The sequence below is a fragment of the Glandiceps talaboti genome, chromosome 10, assembly GCF_964340395.1.
Source record: "Glandiceps talaboti chromosome 10, keGlaTala1.1, whole genome shotgun sequence".
Classification (NCBI taxonomy): Eukaryota; Metazoa; Hemichordata; class Enteropneusta; family Spengelidae; genus Glandiceps; species Glandiceps talaboti.
This window is the reverse complement of record NC_135558.1, coordinates 23,124,342-23,145,738: the sequence shown is the minus strand read 5'-3', so window position 1 is coordinate 23,145,738 and position 21,397 is coordinate 23,124,342. Positions and strand designations below refer to the sequence as shown.

At 37.4% G+C, this 21,397-nt stretch overlaps 1 protein-coding gene across 1 annotated transcript in view; it reads right to left on the bottom strand.

The window, feature by feature from the left end:
* Positions 1 to 9,160: 9,160 nt before the first annotated feature.
* Positions 9,161 to 21,397, bottom strand: part of LOC144441392 (U3 small nucleolar ribonucleoprotein IMP3-like) — a 57,635-nt gene continuing 45,398 nt past the window's right edge. The window contains exons 3-5 of the mRNA XM_078130958.1: positions 11,204 to 11,410; positions 9,920 to 9,992; positions 9,161 to 9,281 (exon numbers count right to left, since the gene is read on the bottom strand). Of these exons, the coding sequence (XP_077987084.1) occupies positions 9,255 to 9,281; positions 9,920 to 9,992; positions 11,204 to 11,410 (307 nt within the window). The 3' untranslated portion in view covers positions 9,161 to 9,254. The remainder of the gene's footprint in view (positions 9,282 to 9,919; positions 9,993 to 11,203; positions 11,411 to 21,397) is intronic.

The following is a 21,397-nucleotide window of genomic DNA, read 5'->3' as shown; positions in this document are numbered from 1 at the left end:
CACACTTTCTGAGTTTCTTACCCGTCTAAGTGCCTTTGTTTCCACACTTTCTGAGTTTCTTACCCGTCTAAGTACCTTTGTTTCCACACTTTCTGACAGTCTTTTACCTGTCTAAGTGCCTTTGTTTCCACACTTTCTGAGTTTCTTACCCGTCTAAGTGCCTTTGTTTCCACACTTCCTGAAAGTCTTTTACCAGTCTAAGTGCCTTTGTTTCCACACTTTCTGAGTTTTTTACCAGTCTAAGTGCCTTTGTTTCCACACTTTCTGAGTTTCTTACCCGTCTAAGTGCCTTTGTTTCCACACTTTCTGAGTTTCTTACCAGTCTAAGTGCCTTAGTTTCCACACTTTCTGAGTTTTTTACCAGTCTAAGTGCCTTTGTTTCCACACTTTCTGAGTCTTTTACCAGTCTAAGTGCCTTTGTTTCCACACTTTCTGAGTCTTTTACCAGTCTAAGTGTCTTTGTTTCCACACTTTCTGAGTCTTTTACCAGTCTAAGTGCCTTTGTTTCCACACTTTCTGAGTCTTTTACCAGTCTAAGTGCCTTTGTTTCCACACTTTCTGAGTCTTTTACCAGTCTAAGTGTCTTTGTTTCCACACTTTCTGAGTTTTTTACCAGTCTAAGTGCCTTTGTTTCCACACTTTCTGAGTCTTTTACCAGTCTAAGTGCCTTTGTTTCCACACTTTCTGAGTCTTTTACCATGTACCAGTCTAAGTGTCTTTGTTTCCACACTTTCTGAGTTTTTTTACCAGTCTAAGTGCCTTTGTTTCCACACTTTCTGAGTTTTTTTACCAGTCTAAGTGCCTTTGTTTCCGCACTTTCTGAGTCTTTTACCAGTCTAAGTGCCTTTGTTTCCACACTTTCTGAGTCTTTTACCAGTCTAAGTGTCTTTGTTTCCACACTTTCTGAGTCTTTTACCTGTCTAAGTGCCTTTGTTTCCACATTTTCTGAGTCTTTTACCAGTGTAAGTGCCTTTGTTTCCACACTTTCTGAGTTTCTTACCCGTCTAAGTGCCTTTGTTTCCACACTTTCTGAGTCTTTTACCAGTGTAAGTGCCTTAATTTGTTTCCACACTTTCTGAGTTTCTTACCCGTCTAAGTGCCTTTGTTTCCACACTTTCTGAGTTTCTTACCCGTCTAAGTACCTTTGTTTCCACACTTTCTGACAGTCTTTTACCTGTCTAAGTGCCTTTGTTTCCACACTTTCTGAGTTTTTTACCAGTGTAAGTGCCTTTGTTTCCACACTTCCTGAAAGTCTTTTACCAGTCTAAGTGCCTTTGTTTCCACACTTTCTGAGTTTTTTACCAGTGTAAGTGCCTTTGTTTCCACACTTTCTGAGTTTCTTACCAGTCTAAGTGTCTTTGTTTCCACACTTTCTGAGTTTCTTACCCGTCTAAGTGCCTTTGTTTCCACACTTCCTGAAAGTCTTTTACCAGTCTAAGTGCCTTTGTTTCCACACTTTCTGAGTTTTTTACCAGTGTAAGTGCCTTTGTTTCCACACTTTCTGAGTTTCTTACCAGTCTAAGTGTCTTTGTTTCCACACTTTCTGAGTTTTTTACCAGTCTAAGTGCCTTTGTTTCCACACTTTCTGAGCTTTTACCAGTCTAAGTGCCTTTGTTTCAACACTTTCTGAGTCTTTTACCAGTCTAAGTGTCTTTGTTTCCACACTTTCTGAGTTTTTTACCAGTCTAAGTGCCTTTGTTTCCACACTTTCTGAGTTTTTTTACCAGTCTAAGTGCCTTTGTTTCCACACTTTCTGAGTTTTTTTACCAGTCTAAGTGCCTTTGTTTCCACACTTTCTGAGTCTTTTACCAGTCTAAGTGCCTTTGTTTCCACACTTTCTGAGTCTTTTACCAGTCTAAGTGTCTTTGTTTCCACACTTTCTGAGTCTTTTACCTGTCTAAGTGCCTTTGTTTCCACACTTTCTGAGTCTTTTACCAGTCTAAGTGCCTTTGTTTCCACACTTTCTGAGTCTTTTACCAGTCTAAGTGCCTTAGTTTCCACACTTTCTGAGTTTTTTACCAGTCTAAGTGTCTTTGTTTCCACACTTTCTGAGTCTTTTACCAGTCTAAGTGCCTTTGTTTCCACACTTTCTGAGTTTTTTACCAGTCTAAGTGCCTTTGTTTCCACACTTTCTGACAGTCTTTTACCTGTCTAAGTGCCTTTGTTTCCACTCTTTCTGAGTCTTTTACCAGTGTAAGTGCCTTTGTTTCCACACTTTCTGAGTTTCTTACCCGTCTAAGTGCCTTTGTTTCCACACTTTCTGAGTCTTTTACCAGTGTAAGTGCCTTAATTTGTTTCCACACTTTCTGAGTTTCTTACCCGTCTAAGTGCCTTTGTTTCCACACTTTCTGAGTTTCTTACCCGTCTAAGTACCTTTGTTTCCACACTTTCTGACAGTCTTTTACCTGTCTAAGTGCCTTTGTTTCCACACTTTCTGAGTTTTTTACCAGTGTAAGTGCCTTTGTTTCCACACTTCCTGAAAGTCTTTTACCTGTCTAAGTGCCTTTGTTTCCACACTTTCTGAGTTTCTTACCCGTCTAAGTACCTTTGTTTCCACACTTCCTGAAAGTCTTTTACCAGTCTAAGTGCCTTTGTTTCCACACTTTCTGAGTTTCTTACCCGTCTAAGTACCTTTGTTTCCACACTTCCTGAAAGTCTTTTACCAGTCTAAGTGTCTTTGTTTCCACACTTCCTGAAAGTCTTTTACCAGTCTAAGTGCCTTTGTTTCCACACTTTCTGAGTCTTTTACCAGTCTAAGTGCCTTTGTTTCCACACTTTCTGAGTCTTTTACCAGTCTAAGTGCCTTTGTTTCCACACTTTCTGAGTCTTTTACCCGTCTAAGTGCCTTTGTTTCCACACTTCCTGAAAGTCTTTTACCAGTCTAAGTGCCTTTGTTTCCACACTTTCTGAGTTTCTTACCAGTCTAAGTGTCTTTGTTTCCACACTTTCTGAGTTTTTTACCAGTCTAAGTGCCTTTGTTTCCACACTTTCTGAGTCTTTTACCAGTCTAAGTGCCTTTGTTTCCACACTTTCTGAGTCTTTTACCAGTCTAAGTGTCTTTGTTTCCACACTTTCTGAGTTTTTTACCAGTCTAAGTGCCTTTGTTTCCACACTTTCTGAGTTTTTTTACCAGTCTAAGTGCCTTTGTTTCCACACTTTCTGAGTTTTTTTACCAGTCTAAGTGCCTTTGTTTCCACACTTTCTGAGTCTTTTACCAGTCTAAGTGCCTTTGTTTCCACACTTTCTGAGTCTTTTACCAGTCTAAGTGTCTTTGTTTCCACACTTTCTGAGTCTTTTACCTGTCTAAGTGCCTTTGTTTCCACACTTTCTGAGTCTTTTACCAGTCTAAGTGCCTTTGTTTCCACACTTTCTGAGTCTTTTACCAGTCTAAGTGCCTTAGTTTCCACACTTTCTGAGTTTTTTACCAGTCTAAGTGTCTTTGTTTCCACACTTTCTGAGTCTTTTACCAGTCTAAGTGCCTTTGTTTCCACACTTTCTGAGTTTTTTACCAGTCTAAGTGCCTTTGTTTCCACACTTTCTGAGTCTTTTACCAGTCTAAGTGCCTTTGTTTCCACACTTTCTGAAACTTTTTTACCAGTCTAAGTGCCTTTGTTTCCACACTTTCTGAGTTTTTTACCAGTCTAAGTGCCTTTGTTTCCACACTTTCTGAGTCTTTTACCAGTCTAAGTGCCTTTGTTTCCACACTTTCTGAGTTTCTTACCCGTCTAAGTGCCTTTGTTTCCACACTTTCTGAGTCTTTTACCAGTGTAAGTGCCTTAATTTGTTTCCACACTTTCTGAGTTTCTTACCCGTCTAAGTGCCTTTGTTTCCACACTTTCTGAGTTTCTTACCCGTCTAAGTACCTTTGTTTCCACACTTTCTGACAGTCTTTTACCTGTCTAAGTGCCTTTGTTTCCACTCTTTCTGAGTTTTTTACCAGTGTAAGTGCCTTTGTTTCCACACTTCCTGAAAGTCTTTTACCAGTCTAAGTGCCTTTGTTTCCACACTTTCTGAGTTTTTTACCAGTCTAAGTACCTTTGTTTCCACACTTCCTGAAAGTCTTTTACCAGTCTAAGTGCCTTTGTTTCCACACTTCCTGAAAGTCTTTTACCAGTCTAAGTACCTTTGTTTCCACACTTTCTGAAAGTCTTTTACCAGTCTAAGTGCCTTTGTTTCCACACTTTCTGAGTTTCTTACCAGTCTAAGTGCCTTTGTTTCCACACTTTCTGAGTTTTTTACCAGTCTAAGTGCCTTTGTTTCCACACTTTCTGAGTCTTTTACCAGTCTAAGTGTCTTTGTTTCCACACTTTCTGAGTTTCTTACTCGTCTAAGTGCCTTTGTTTCCACACTTTCTGAGTCTTTTACCAGTCTAAGTGCCTTTGTTTCCACACTTTCTGAGTCTTTTATCAGTCTAAGTGTCTTTGTTTCCACACTTTCTGAGTCTTTTACCAGTCTAAGTGCCTTTGTTTCCACACTTTCTGAGTCTTTTACCAGTCTAAGTGCCTTTGTTTCCACACTTTCTGAGTCTTTTACCAGTCTAAGTGTCTTTGTTTCCACACTTTCTGAGTTTTTTACCAGTATAAGTGCCTTTGTTTCCACACTTTCTGAGTCTTTTACCAGTCTAAGTGCCTTTGTTTCCACACTTTCTGAGTCTTTTACCAGTCTAAGTGTCTTTGTTTCCACACTTTCTGAGTTTTTTACCAGTATAAGTGCCTTTGTTTCCACACTTTCTGAGTCTTTTACCAGTCTAAGTGCCTTTGTTTCCACACTTTCTGAGTCTTTTACCAGTCTAAGTGCCTTAGTTTCCACACTTTCAGAGTTTTTTACCAGTCTAAGTGCCTTAGTTTCCACACTTTCGGAGTCTTTTACCAGTCTAAGTGCCTTTGTTTCCACACTTTCTGAGTCTTTTACCCGTCTAAGTGCCTTTGTTTCCACACTTTCTGACAGTCTTTTTCCAGTGTATGTCTAAGTGCCTTCGCTTCCGTGACATCTATGATCTAGTCTTTGATAATTGTGTTTTAATTTTCCCAGTGAAAGTGTCCTAGCTTCAACAATTCCTGACATCCAGTCAAACCAAGCCCTAGTCAAACCACCAGTTCCAAGGGAACCAGTATATGTTTCCTTGCCAACCAAGTGTCAGACTTCGTCTTTTACTGATGATGGTAGAGGATCAAAGATGCTTGCATGTCTTATACAAGAACTAACTACTATGAAGTAAGTCTTTAAACTTTAAACTCCCCCCCCCCCTCACTTGGAATAGTGACCCTCTAGAAGTATGCCAGTCACCCAGCCTTGATAATTTTAAAAAGCACATCAAAACTTCTCCCTTTAGCAGAGCACACTACCAACTCTACTCAGACTTTGTAAAGCACCATTAAACATTACTACATATTGGAGTTTGGCGCTATATAAATCCATTTGATTGATTGATTGATTGATTGATTGATTGAAACTTCCTTTGTGAATTCTCTATATCCCAAAAGTACAAGTATTAAGCAAAGTCAAGACCATTTTAATTAAGTAACAACCGGCATCCCCTTCACCAGTAGTTGGAAGTTTTTACCGTTCTGTTTGCAGTATAAAGTTCTAAAGTCAAAAACCAATAGAGATACTCATTTATTCCACAGCAACCCCCTTGCTAAACAGTCTAGTCCCCATATTTTCACTTCTAGGATCTAAATTGTGATTGTTGCATGTTTTTTGAATTGTATTTATTTTATTCCTTTGTATGTGTCCTTTCTTTCATGTCTGGTTTTATACATTGTATTTCACTATCACACAAACATGCGTTTGTCAAAGGGATACTTACAAGTATTTTTCCAAAACATTTGCTTCCTGGTTTTCACCACCACAAACTATGCAACAAATAGTGCCCTCTAGCTAGCTCAAGGACGCAAGAGCTTTGACCAATTGAAAGATATGCAATGCAGTGTCCAGTCATACTTACTTTAACTGTTGCATCTGTCACAGGTAACTAGAGCCCTTGGTCTTGCAACAAAAGATATTTATGCAATGATTTTATTGTGGTTTTTTTCAGTAAAATGATTCTCAATACTAAGAGAGAAATGGAAGCCTTCAAGAACCAGCACCAAACAAGTTTAATGAAAACAAATAGTAGACAATGGTCATCTACAGGATTCAATAGAAAGTCAGTCAGTAAGGGGTTTTATCATGACCATTAGTAAACACATATTTAGCTCAGTACTTGAGAACTAGATCAGTATTTGTGTATTGTGTTAAAAGTTGTACATCACTTTTGATGTTTTCATTTAGCTCAGTACTTGAGAACTAGATCAGTATTTGGGTATTGTGTTAAAAGTTGTACATCACTTTTGATGTTTTCATTGTATTGACAATTATTGTAAGTACAGTTAAAATGAACTCTCTAAAATATTTAGAGGTTTGAAGAAAGGGGGATGAGAAACTAATTTGTCTTGGATCATTTATGTATTTTGTTAACTTGATGCAGTTGGAGGCTACACATAGGGTGATAGTTTATGTTAACTTGATGCAGTTGGAGGCTACAGATAGGGTGATAGTTTATGTTAACTTGATGCAGTTGGAGGCTACACATAGGGTGATAGTTTATGTTAACTTAATGCAGTTGGAGGCTACACATAGGGTGATAGTTTATGTTAACTTAATGCAGTTGGAGTCTACACATAGGGTAATAGTTTATGTGAACTTGATGCAGTTGGAGGCTACACATAGGGTGATAGTTTATGTGAACTTAATGCAGTTGGAGGCTACACATAGGGTGATAGTTTATGTTAACTTAATGCAGTTGGAGGCTACACATAGGGTAATAGTTTATGTGAACTTAATGCAGTTGGAGTCTACACATAGGGTAATAGTTTATGTTAACTTAATGCAGTTGGAGGCTACACATAGGGTGATAGTTTATGTTAACTTAATGCAGTTGGAGGCTACACATAGGGTAATAGTTTATGTTAACTTGATGCAGTTGGAGGCTACACATAGGGTGATAGTTTATGTGAACTTAATGCAGTTGGAGGCTACACATAGGGTGATAGTTTATGTTAACTTAATGCAGTTGGAGGCTACACATAGGGTAATAGTTTATGTGAACTTAATGCAGTTGGAGTCTACACATAGGGTAATAGTTTATGTTAACTTAATGCAGTTGGAGGCTACACATAGGGTGATAGTTTATGTTAACTTAATGCAGTTGGAGGCTACACATAGGGTGATAGTTTATGTTAACTTAATGCAGTTGGAGTCTACACATAGGGTAATAGTTTATGTGAACTTGATGCAGTTGGAGGCTACACATAGGGTGATAGTTTATGTGAACTTAATGCAGTTGGAGGCTACACATAGGGTGATAGTTTATGTTAACTTAATGCAGTTGGAGGCTACACATAGGGTAATAGTTTATGTGAACTTAATGCAGTTGGAGTCTACACATAGGGTAATAGTTTATGTTAACTTAATGCAGTTGGAGGCTACACATAGGGTGATAGTTTATGTTAACTTAATGCAGTTGGAGGCTACACATAGGGTAATAGTTTATGTTAACTTGATGCAGTTGGAGGCTACACATAGGGTGATAGTTTATGTGAACTTAATGCAGTTGGAGGCTACACATAGGGTGATAGTTTATGTTAACTTAATGCAGTTGGAGGCTACACATAGGGTAATAGTTTATGTGAACTTAATGCAGTTGGAGTCTACACATAGGGTAATAGTTTATGTTAACTTAATGCAGTTGGAGGCTACACATAGGGTGATAGTTTATGTTAACTTAATGCAGTTGGAGGCTACACATAGGGTAATAGTTTATGTTAACTTGATGCAGTTGGAGGCTACACATAGGGTAATAGTTTATGTTAACTTAATGCAATTGGAGGCTACACATAGGGTGATAGTTTATGTTAACTTAATGCAGTTGGAGGCTACACATAGGGTGATAGTTTATGTTAACTTGATGCAGTTGGAGGCTACACATAGGGTAATAGTTTATGTTAACTTAATGCAATTGGAGGCTACACATAGGGTGATAGTTTATGTTAACTTGATACAGTTGGAGGCTACACATAGGGTGATAGTTTATGTTAACTTAATGCAGTTGGAGTCTACACATAGGGTAATAGTTTATGTTAACTTGATACAGTTGGAGGCTACACATAGGGTGATAGTTTATGTTAACTTAATGCAGTTGGAGTCTACACATAGGGTGATAGTTTATGTTAACTTAATGCAGTTGGAGTCTACACATAGGGTAATAGTTTATGTTAACTTAATGCAGTTGGAGGCTACACATAGGGTGATAGTTTATGTTAACTTAATGCAGTTGGAGGCTACACATAGGGTAATAGTTTATGTTAACTTAATGCATTTGGAGGCTACACATAGGGTGATAGTTTATGTGAACTTGATAAAGTTGGAGGCTACACATAGGGTGATAGTTTATGTGAACTTGATGCAGTTGGAGGCTACACATAGGGTGATAGTTAATGTGAACTTGATACAGTTGGAGGCTACACATAGGGTGATAGTTTATGTTAACTTAAAGCAATTGGAGGCTACACATAGGGTGATAGTTTATGTTAACTTAATGCAATCTTAGAGGTATGAAAAATAGGGACAACAAAACATTTTGGATCAGTGTTTCTATAGTTTGATGAAAGTTATACTTTTTTAACATGTTTAGAATTGACAACTATTGCTGTACAGTTAGAATATTTCATAAATAGAAAAGCTGAGTTTGAGTTTGTTAAGAATTGAGCAGTATATAAGAGTTGAAGTTTTAACCATAGCAGTTGTAACTGAAATGCTATTTTATTGTATGAAATTCTAACCATAGCAGTTGTAACTGAAATGCTATTTTATTGTATGAAGTTCTAACCATAGCAGTTGTAACTGAAATGCTATTTTATTGTATGAAATTCAAGCACTTGTGAAAGTACTGCCACAGAGAATACTGCAAGCAATTGTGCAAATACACTAAGTACACCACACTTGCACTTGCAGGTCATGGGGTTCTGTTACATCATTTTTGTAGTAAAGAGGTAATCCTGCCCATTGAAGCTTTGGTGTATTTTGAGACTAAGTGTGTTACTTACAGCTACTGGGGCACTCTTAATTTGTTTCATAATACTCCATTATTGTCATTTGAAATGTACAAAGTTTTATTGAATGTTGGAATAAAAGTTAAATTACAATTTGATCCTAAATAACAATGTCAAATGGAAGGTAGACTGCTTTCTTGTATAAAGCTGCACCAGGATTGTTCATGCCATCAGATCAAAGTCATCTCTCTGAAATTAATCAAAATTAATGTTACAGTATAATTAGAAAATATGTATGTGTCCTTGTCTCTGTCTTTTTCTCATTAAATTCTGTCAGAAGACATAGCTATAGTACAGGTTTGTGGTAATTCCAATGGTAGTACATATGGGGTAGGTGTGGTAAGGTATGTGAAACAGCATGTCTGACATATGACATTAATTTGTAATTGGGTTCATGATTTGACAGATGATTGACATGTCAAGGGAGTTGTCTTCATGTGCATTACATTACATTCATATATATATATATATATATATATATATATATATATATATATATATATATATATATATATCTCTCTCTCTCTCTCTCTCTCCCTCCCTCTCTCTCTCCCTCCCTCCCTCCCTCCCTCTCTCTCTCTCTCTCTCTCTCTCTCTCTCTCTCTCTCTCTCTCTCTCTCTCTCTCTCTCTCTCTCTCTCTCTCTCTCTCTCTCTCTCTCTCTCTCTCTCTCTCTCTCTCTCTCTCTCTCTCTCTCTCTCTCTCTCTCTCTCTCTCTCTCTCTCTCTCTCTCTCTCTCTCTCTCTCTCTCTCTCTCTCTCTCTCTCTCTCTCTCTCTCTCTCTCTCTCTCTCTCTCCCTATCATAAGTGAGATATTAGTATACATACTTGATCATTGTATTCCATTACATGTTGCCTTATCTTTGAAGTGTCAGTCCAGGTTACAAAGTCTTCCATATTTCTACAACAGCAAATAACATTGGTGAAGTGTTAGGCAGATGAGAAGTTAATTTCAAACTACGTTTAGCAAATAAAAAGGATAACATGTAGAAGTTTGAAGTGTAATTTAATTGTATCAACAAATCATGAGGTGTTTGATTATTCCAACAAATATAGAATTATTATCCTGGTTATTATTATGACAACCTGTGTCTATTTACTTGGATCTGTGGTACTCAAAATATAAATCAAAATGTTCCATATCATTAATTTTTTTAATTGGTAGTCCCAATTCTTGATAGATTATGCTATAAGTTTTAACTTGTTATAAGGAATGCTGTAAGTCTCACCTTGTTATAAGGAATGTTGTAAGTCTCACCTTGTTACACAAGGAATGTTGTAAGTCTCACCTTGTTATAAGGAATGTTGTAAGTCTCACCTTGTTATAAGGAATGCTGTAAGTCTCACCTTGTTATAAGGAATGTTGTAAGTCTCACCTTGTTACACAAGGAATGTTGTAAGTCTCACCTTGTTACACAAGGAAGCTGTAAGTCTCACCTTGTTATAAGGAATGTTGTAAGTCTCACCTTGTTATAAGGAATGTTGCAAGTCTCACCTTGTTATAAGGAATGTTGTAAGTCTCACCTTGTTATAAGGAATGTTGTAAGTCTCACCTTGTTACACAAGGAATGTTGTAAGTCTCACCTTGTTACAAGGAATGTTGCAAGTCTCACCTTGTTACAAGGAATGTAGTAAGTCTCACCTTGTTATAAGGAATGCTGTAAATCTCACCTTGTTATAAGGAATGTTGTAAGTCTCACCTTGTTACAAGGAATGTTGCAAGTCTCACCTTGTTACAAGGAATGTAGTAAGTCTCACCTTGTTATAAGGAATGTTGTAAGTCTCACCTTGTTACAAGGAATGTTGTAAGTCTCACCTTGTTACACAAGGAATGTTGTAAGTCTCACCTTGTTACAAGGAATGCTGTAAGTCTCACCTTGTTATAAGGAATGTTGTAAGTCTCACCTTGTTACACAAGGAATGTTGTAAGTCTCACCTTGTTATAAGGAATGTTGTAAGTCTCACCTTGTTACACAAGGAATGTTGCAAGTCTCACCTTGTTACAAGGAATGTAGTAAGTCTCACCTTGTTATAAGGAATGTTGTAAGTCTCACCTTGTTACAAGGAATGTTGTAAGTCTCACCTTGTTATAAGGAATGTTGTAAGTCTCACCTTGTAATAAGGAATGCAGGATCAGTAATGACATCAGGACCAACTCTGACATGTCCCTGCTCTATAAATGTAACTGCAGTCTTTAGAGTCTGTGCCATTCTGTGTTTTACCATGACAACTGGTAGTCGTCTTCTGCAGAAAGCAGATGCTGTCACCTTTTCACACAACATCAAATTGCCTTTTGCTGGAACAAGTCCCATGTTATACCTGAAATACACACAATACCTAACATTAATTAAGTAATGTTACAAATATTGCTTGTTTACACATGTACACACACACACACACACACACACACAAACACATATATACACATGCACGTGTGAGTTCCTGCCATACATGAACCTAATACTAATAGCTATCAATAAGTGTCTGAACCATCACAATACACAAATTCAACCCATTATAAGGTGCCTGTACTTTATTCTCTGTTTCTCATCATAACACCTTTAATATACTGCCAATGGCGCTGCAGCACAACTATTGTTGGCTGTTGATAAGGGCATGGTCTTGTTGCCAGATATATTTTGCATACATGTTTGCAATCTTTATTAATTTGCCTACCCTTTTCGGTTTTCATCTTTGCAATATAAACCATCATTTTGCCGTTCCTATGGCTATAGTCCTGTTGTTAAGGCATATTTGCATACACTTTTCAGTTTTCATCTTTGCAATATAAACCATCATTTTGCCGTTCCTATGGCTATAGTCCTGTTGTTATGGCATATTTGCATACACTTTTCAGTTTTCATCTTTGCAATATAAACCATCATTTTGCCGTTCCTATGGCTATAGTCCTGTTGTTATGGCATATTTGCATACACTTTTCAGTTTTCATCTTTGCAATATAAACCATCATTTTGCCGTTCCTATGGCTATAGTCCTGTTGTTATGGCATATTTGCATACACTTTTCAGTTTTCATCTTTGCAATATAAACCATCATTTTGCCGTTCCTATGGCTATAGTCCTGTTGTTATGGCATATTTGCATACACTTTTCAGTTTTCATCTTTGCAATATAAACCATCATTTTGCCGTTCCTATGGCTATAGTCCTGTTGTTAAGGCATATTTGCATACACTTTTCAGTTTTCATCTTTGCAATATAAACCATCATTTTGCCGTTCCTATGGCTATAGTCCTGTTGTTAAGGCATATTTGCATACACTTTTCAGTTTTCATCTTTGCAATATAAACCATCATTTTGCCGTTCCTATGGCTATAGTCCTGTTGTTAAGGCATATATTCAATGTACTATGCATACAAGATAATACTTCCCATGTAATTTAGACTCAAAAAAATTGTGTTAATTATCTAATAATAAATAAATCAAAGAATATTCAGTTATACAAAGGCTGTTGGTGCTATTTTACACCTCATCACTTTTATTTTATGGAACAAATTCATTGAACTTTAAATCATTTCAGGACAATATTTCTGTGTAGTAACTTACAATAAGTTGACAACACTACTGTGCACAGTGTAGTAACTTTAATTTCAGGGCAGTAAGTTGATAACACTACTGTATGACATATGACACATCACACCTGACTGACAAACAGATCCCACATTACTAACAGAGCCCTCTATATACCAGGTTTATGTAGGACATTTCTCTATTTCAATGGTAGAGGGAGTCCTGTCAGAGGAGTGAGAGGACGTCTGCAGGCAACAAGGGGTGAATTTATTAAATGCTTGACAAGTCTTGTTTGGCAAGTTTCCAAGTTCCCAGCCTAACAGTGGCATGGATAGTGCCAGAGTTCATCATGGTTGTATACACAAATACCCACAGCAAAATAGTTTTGGGGTAATACAACACTGGTTCATGCAACAAACCATTGTAAGTACAGTTTGTCAGAGCTGAACTACACTTAATATATATAACATTTTACAAAGGTACTGAGAGAAAGACAATGTTATGGCACTCTGTGAATTATGACAATAAACGTGAGTCACATGAATTTTGAAATCATACAATCATGTATGCAATGATTGACAATTTACAGATGAAATCTGTCTGCTTCATAACCAGTTATGTTCATTGGTTAAATGTGTAATTGTTAATCACATACAATCATGTATGCACAACTCAACTCAGTGAAGCATAATAAGTGATGTGAATTAAGTTGAATGAATTCAAAATATAGGATTACAAATTTAATCAACAATAAAGTCATCATATCATTATTACCACATCCCTAAAATACAATAAAGTCATCATATCATTATTACCACAGCCCTAAAATTCTGCAACTTTTGAGTGTGAATACATTTTGGCCGTCTCTGGTCCTCTGCAGTTGATGACATCATCCATAGCAATTACCCATCTATTACAGTAATGACAGTTGTGTCAAAGTTGGTTAGCACAATCCAATATGAGTGCTCCAGTTTAATGACAAAATTCAAACTAAAGTCAACCCTAGTCCCTGTAATGTGAATCTAGTAATTGTTTTCATGATATAACACTTTAAAATGTAGTCTATATAAGTGAGGTACTGTCTATGGAATAATTTTTTGAATGACATTTCTTTGTATTGATTATTTCAACCACATTTACCAGTTTGATTAAATGTTAAATATTAAATCTTCCCAATCAAGCCCTCTCTCTTTATATACAAACTAAGCACTCCATAGCAGGAGCACTCGTATCTACATTTTTCTAAACTGATAATTTTACCTTCAAACATGTCAAATTAAGACTAAAATTCAACATTCCAAATCTGTATCTACGCTTTAACATTTTATGTTTTAAATATTTCATACTTGTATCTACTTTTACATAATTTGATTTAAATATTTCAAATCTATATCTGATTTCACATAATTTTATATTTTAAACATTACATATCTGTATCTAATTTTACATAATTTTATGTTTTAATTATTTCATGAAAAATTTCCTTGTACAGTATAGAAGTCAAGAAAGGTGATTTCATTATAAAATTTGTGAGTTATTAAATTTTATAATTCCTGTCAATCATCTGTTCAACTATTTCTGTCAAATTTTAAAACAAATATGAAAATCTTTCACTCAGTTTGAAAGTTTTACTGTAGTTTATAAAAATTGAGAAGATTTAAAGTGCAAATAAGTATCAAAGGATGAGTCAGACTGAATCATTAAAACAGTATACTAATAAATTATGCATAAGCAGCTGAACTCACTAACCAGCCATGTTTCACCTACATACATGTACAGCCTTAAAAAGTTCGTAATTTTTATCACATGTAATAAACAGTCATTTGATAGGCCTAGCATGTCTGGCATCAATTTTCATGATTTAAACCAGTGTCAAAGGTTAAACCAGTACACAGACTAGCATCGGGTGAGTGACTGCAAACTGCTCACCATACAGCCAGCCACACGCCTTTTGATGAGTCTTATAGCTAGCTGTGAAAATAACAAAACATGTCCAATGCTATCCACAACCATATAACATTTATAATCATCATGTCATCATGGTGTATGTAATAAAATGATGCACATACACTCAATATGACAAAACAAAACAAGACTGTCTTAATATAGTATGTATGTATGTATGTATGTATGTATGTATGTATGTATGTATGTATGTATGTATGTATGTATGTATGTATGTCTGTCTGTCTGTCTGTGTGTGTATGTATGTATGTATGTATGTATGTCTGTCTGTCTGTGTGTGTGTGTGTATGTATGTATGTATGTATGTATGTATGTATGTATGTATGTATGTATGTATGATGTTATGAAAACTGGTGTGTTCATTTTTTGAATATTTATCCACTTCCTTACTCAATCCTGTTGTCATTTTTGCAATGTACACCATTATTTGACTGTTGCTACAGGTGTGGTAATGTTGCTAAGCATATTTATGTTCACTTTTTGAAAGTTTAATAAATTGGCAAGCCATCCCTGTCATATTTGCATGATACACAACCACTTGGTTGTGGTGTGGCCTTGTTGCTGGGCATAAATGTAGTTTTTGGATGTTTATTCACTTGCCTACCCATCCTTGCAATATACATAGATGTCATCATCATTTGACTATTGCTATGAGTGTGATCTTGTTGCAAGGCATACATGTCAGGGCTCCCACTAGCAAATTAAAACATTTAGCCACTGAATTAGTCAATGTCAAAACATTTTTGCCACCTTCTGTGAATATTAGCCATTACGTTAGGGCTTTACAATAGTGAAATGTAGTGACGTAGGATATTTTAGCTCGAGAGGAGAAATGACTAGATAAAAGATGCATACGGGCATGGAAAGCTGCTGTGATTATTGATGACATGGAGCACCACACAGCCTGGTAAGAGAAATTTATTTTGAGACACGTTGGCCTCTGCTGACCATCATTTTCATTCAATACTATCGATATACTGAGTTGATATTTTGGTGGTAAAGGATAAGAAACAAATTAATTGTGTTAAAATTCTAAGTACTGTAAACATTTCTAATTAGACTAATTTTTCTTTAACGATAAAATAACAAAATTTGAAAAGCGTCACTCATATGCTTGACATACATCAATCTTGGGATCAACCATCAAAACTTGACAATATAACTTGGATGAATAATTACCGTCACCACATTGTTATTTGTTGACAAAATTTTTCATCATGGGTTACAAAAAATTAATGTATTTATGAATCATTTAAAAAATCAGCAGCACTTGGTTCACAGCTGACTTAGCGTAAGGTCATATACATGTTCATAGTTATGCAACATTACAGCAGCGATGTAGTTCAGTCTGAGTTTTGACTTCCAGAAGTAGAAATCAAACGGTCCAATCTCACTTCCAAAGGATTTATACATGTATTCTGTTGAAAAGTCACGAGATTTTCCCATGATTTATCAAAAATGTTGGATAGCATGATCTTATGATGTATAACAATTAGCTGCTTTATGATTTTGTAACACGTCTAGTTCAATCTAATGATGATGTATTCACATACTTTGTGCTAGATGACATCAATAGTTCTTACTGGGTTTTAAATCTACCCACTGTGCTAGATGACATCAATAGTTCTTACTGGGTTTTAAATCTACCCACTGTGCTAGATGACATCAATAGTTCTTACTGGGTTTTAAATCTACCCACTGTGCTAGATGACATCAGTAGTTCTTACTGGGTTTTAAGTCTACCCACTGTGCTAGATGACATCAATAGTTCTTACTGGGTTTTAAATCTACCCACTGTGCTAGATGACATCAGTAGTTCTTACTGGGTTTTAAATCTACCCACTTGCACTCACTACACTCATCAAAGTACGGGCACAGAGAACACTTCAAGTACTTGTACAAACACCCCGAGTACACCACACTTTCACTCACTACACTCATGAAAGTATGGGCACAGAGAACACTTCAAGTATTTGTACAAACACCCTGAGTACACCACACTTTCACTAACTACACTCATCAAAGTACGGGCACAGAGAACACTTCAAGTACTTGTACAAACACCCTGAGTACACCACACTTGCACTCACTACACTCATCAAAGTATAAGCACAGCGAACACTTCAAGTACTTGTACAAACACCCTAAGTACACCACACTTTCACTCACTACACTCATCAAAGTACGGGCACAGAGAACACTTCAAGTACTTGTACAAACACCCCGAGTACACCACACTTTCACTCACTACACTCATGAAAGTATGGGCACAGAGAACACTTCAAGTACTTGTACAAACACCCTGAGTACACCACACTTTCTCTCACTACACTCATGAAAGTACGGGCACAGAGAACACTTCAAGTATTTGTACAAACACCCTGAGTACACCACACTTTCACTCACTACACTCATCAAAGTATGGGCACAGAGAACACTTCAAGTACTTGTACAAACACCCTGAGTACACCACACTTGCACTCACTACACTCATCAAAGTATAAGCACAGTGAACACTTCAAGTACTTGTACAAACTCCCTAAGTACACCACACTTTCACTCACTACACTCATGAAAGTACGGGCACAGAGAACACTTCAAGTACTTGTACAAACACCCTGAGTACACCACACTTTCACTCACTACACTCATCAAAGTACGGGCACAGAGAACACTTCAAGTACTTGTACAAACACCCTGAGTACACCACACTTTCTCTCACTACACTCATGAAAGTACGGGCACAGAGAACACTTCAAGTACTTGTACAAACATCCTGAGTACACCACACTTTCACTCACTACACTCATCAAAGTATGGGCACAGAGAACACTTCAGGTACTTGTACAAACACCCTGAGTACACCACACTTTCTCTCACTACACTCATGAAAGTACGGGCACAGAGAACACTTCAAGTTCTTGTGCAAACACCCTGAGTACACCACACTTGCACTCACTACACTCATGAAAGTACAGGCACAGAGAACACTTCAAGTACTTGTGCAAACACCCTGAGTACACCACACTTTCTCTCACTACACTCATCAAAGTATGGGCACAGAGAACACTTCAAGTTCTTGTGCAAACACCCTGAGTACACCACACTTTCACTCACTACACTCATCAAAGTATAAGCACAGAGAACACTTCAAGTTCTTGTACAAACACCCTGAGTACACCACACTTTCTCACACTACACTCATCAAAGTATGGGCACAGAGAACACTTCAAGTACTTGTGCAAACACCCTGAGTACACCACACTTTCACTCACAACACTCATCAAAGTATGGGCACAGAGAACACTTCAAGTTCTTGTACAAACACCCTGAGTACACCACACTTTCACTCACTACACTCATCAAAGTATGGGCACAGAGAACACTTCAAGTTCTTGTACAAACACCCTGAGTACACCACACTTTCACTCACAACACTCATCAAAGTATGGGCACAGAGAACACTTCAAGTACTTGTGCAAACACCCTGAGTACACCACACTTTCACTCACAACACTCATCAAAGTATGGGCACAGAGAACACTTCAAGTTCTTGTACAAACACCCTGAGTACACCACACTTTCACTCACTACACTCATCAAAGTATGGGCACAGAGAACACTTCAAGTTCTTGTACAAACACCCTGAGTACACCACACTTTCACTCACAACACTCATCAAAGTATGGGCACAGAGAACACTTCAAGTTCTTGTACAAACACCCTGAGTACACCACACTTTCACTCACAACACTCATCAAAGTATGGGCACAGAGAACACTTCAAGTACTTGTACAAACACCCTGAGTACACCACACTTTCTCTCACTACACTCATCAAAGTATGGTCACAGAGAACACTTCAAGTTCTTGTGCAAACACCCTGAGTATGCCACACATACGTGGTCCTTTCAACTATCTACAATGACTTACAAAAATTCATAACAACTTGAAATGCAATTCCACTTGGCGGGAAATATTAGTCCCCGACCTGAACACCAGGAACACATTATGGCGGGAAGTCTGTGTCTCTTTACTTGTCAATGAACAACCTCCAGTGATGCACAGCTGTTACAGTATGTCTAGTTTGAAAGTGAATGAAATATTGGATGTCACCAGGTCAAGGTATTAATGAAATTGTACTATGTCTTGGGGAATGTCACCTTTGACCCCTGTACTAGACCTTAGCATTTTGTCATTGGGTGCTTCACATGACAATAATGTAATATAGATGTGGTTGAGGTCTATAGTTTATAGGTTGCTTTATGCATGACAGCATTTCATTTAGGATTTGATAAACTCTGCAGGAAGGTGTGTCAGTACACTGCAAAGTATGTTAGTGTTTTCCTTCTCTACATGAAATATATGCCTAGCATACAGGAGTGTTGACATACACACTAACTATACAATGTATATGCCTAGCGTACAGGAGTGTTGTCATACACACTAACTATACAATGTATATGCCTAGCGTACAGGAGTGTTGACATACACACTAACTATACAATGTATATGCCTAGCGTACAGGAGTGTTGACATACACACTAACTATACAATGTATATGCCTAGCGTACAGGAGTGTTGACATACACACTAACTATACAATGTATATGCCTAGCGTACAGGAGTGTTGACATACACACTAACTATACAATGTATATGCCTAGCTACAGGAGTGTTGACATACACACTAACTATACAATGTATATGCCTAGCTACAGGAGTGTTGACATACACACTAACTATACAATGTATATGCCTAGCGTACAGGAGTGTTGTCATACACACTAACTATACAATGTATATGCCTAGCGTACAGGAGTGTTGACATACACACTAACTATACAATGTATATGCCTAGCGTACAGGAGTGTTGACATACACACTAACTATACAATGTATATGCCTAGCGTACAGGAGTGTTGACATACACACTAACTATACAATGTATATGCCTAGCGTACAGGAGTGTTGACATACACACTAACTATACAATGTATATGCCTAGCTACAGGAGTGTTGACATACACACTAACTATACAATGTATATGCCTAGCTACAGGAGTGTTGACATACACACTAACTATACAATGTATATGCCTAGCGTACAGGAGTGTTGACATACACACTAACTATACAATGTATATGCCTAGCGTACAGGAGTGTTGACATACACACTAACTATACAATGTATATGCCTAGCGTACAGGAGTGTTGACATACACACTAACCATACAATGTATATGCCTAGCGTACAGGAGTGTTGACATACACACTAACTATACAATGTATATGCCTAGCGTACAGGAGTGTTGACATACACACTAACTATACAATGTATATGCCTAGCATACAGGAGTGTTGTCATACACACTAACTATACAATGTATATGCCTAGCGTACAGGAGTGTTGACATACACACTAACTATACAATGTATATGCCTAGCGTACAGGAGTGTTGACATACACACTAACTATACAATGTATATGCCTAGCATACAGGAGTGTTGACATACACACTAACTATACACACTAACTATACAATGTATATGCCTAGCTACAGGAGTGTTGACATACACACTAACTATACAATGTATAAGCCTAGCGTACAGGAGTGTTGACATACACACTAACTATACAATGTATATGCCTAGCGTACAGGAGACGAGTGTTGGCATACACACTAACTATACAATGTATATGCCTAGCGTACAGGAGTGTTGACATACACACTAACTATACACACTAACTATACAATGTATATGCCTAGCTACAGGAGTGTTGACATACACACTAACTATACAATGTATAAGCCTAGCGTACAGGAGTGTTGACATACACACTAACTATACAATGTATATGCCTAGCGTACAGGAGTGTTGGCATACACACTAACTATACAATGTATATGCCTAGCGTACAGGAGTGTTGACATACACACTAACTATACAATGTATATGCCTAGCTTACAGGAGTGTTGGCATACACACTAACTATACAATGTATATGCCTAGCGTACAGGAGTGTTGGCATACACACTAACTATACAATGTACATGCCTAGCTTACAGGAGTGTTGACATACACACTAACCATACAATGTACATGCCTAGCGTACAGGAGTGTTGACATACACACTAACTATACAATGTATATGCCTAGCTTACAGGAGTGTTGGCATACACACTAACTATACAATGTACATGCCTAGCTTACAGGAGTGTTGACATACACACTAACTATACAATGTATATGCCTAGCTTACAGGAGTGTTGGCATACACACTAACTATACAATGTACATGCCTAGCTTACAGGAGTGTTGGCATACACACTAACTATACAATGTATATGCCTAGCGTACAGGAGTGTTGGCATACACACTAACCATACAATGTACATGCCTAGCTTACAGGAGTGTTGACATACACACTAACTATACAATGTACATGCCTAGCGTACAGGAGTGTTGACATACACACTAACTATACAATGTATATGCCTAGCTTACAGGAGTGTTGGCATACACACTAACTATACAATGTACATGCCTAGCTTACAGGAGTGTTGACATACACACTAACTATACAATGTATAAGCCTAGCGTACAGGAGTGTTGACATACACACTAACTATACAATGTATATGCCTAGCGTACAGGAGTGTTGACATACACACTAACTATACAATGTATATGCCTAGCGTACAGGAGTGTTGACATACACACTAACTATACAATGTATATGCCTAGCGTACAGGAGTGTTGACATACACACTAACTATACAATGTATATGCCTAGCGTACAGGAGTGTT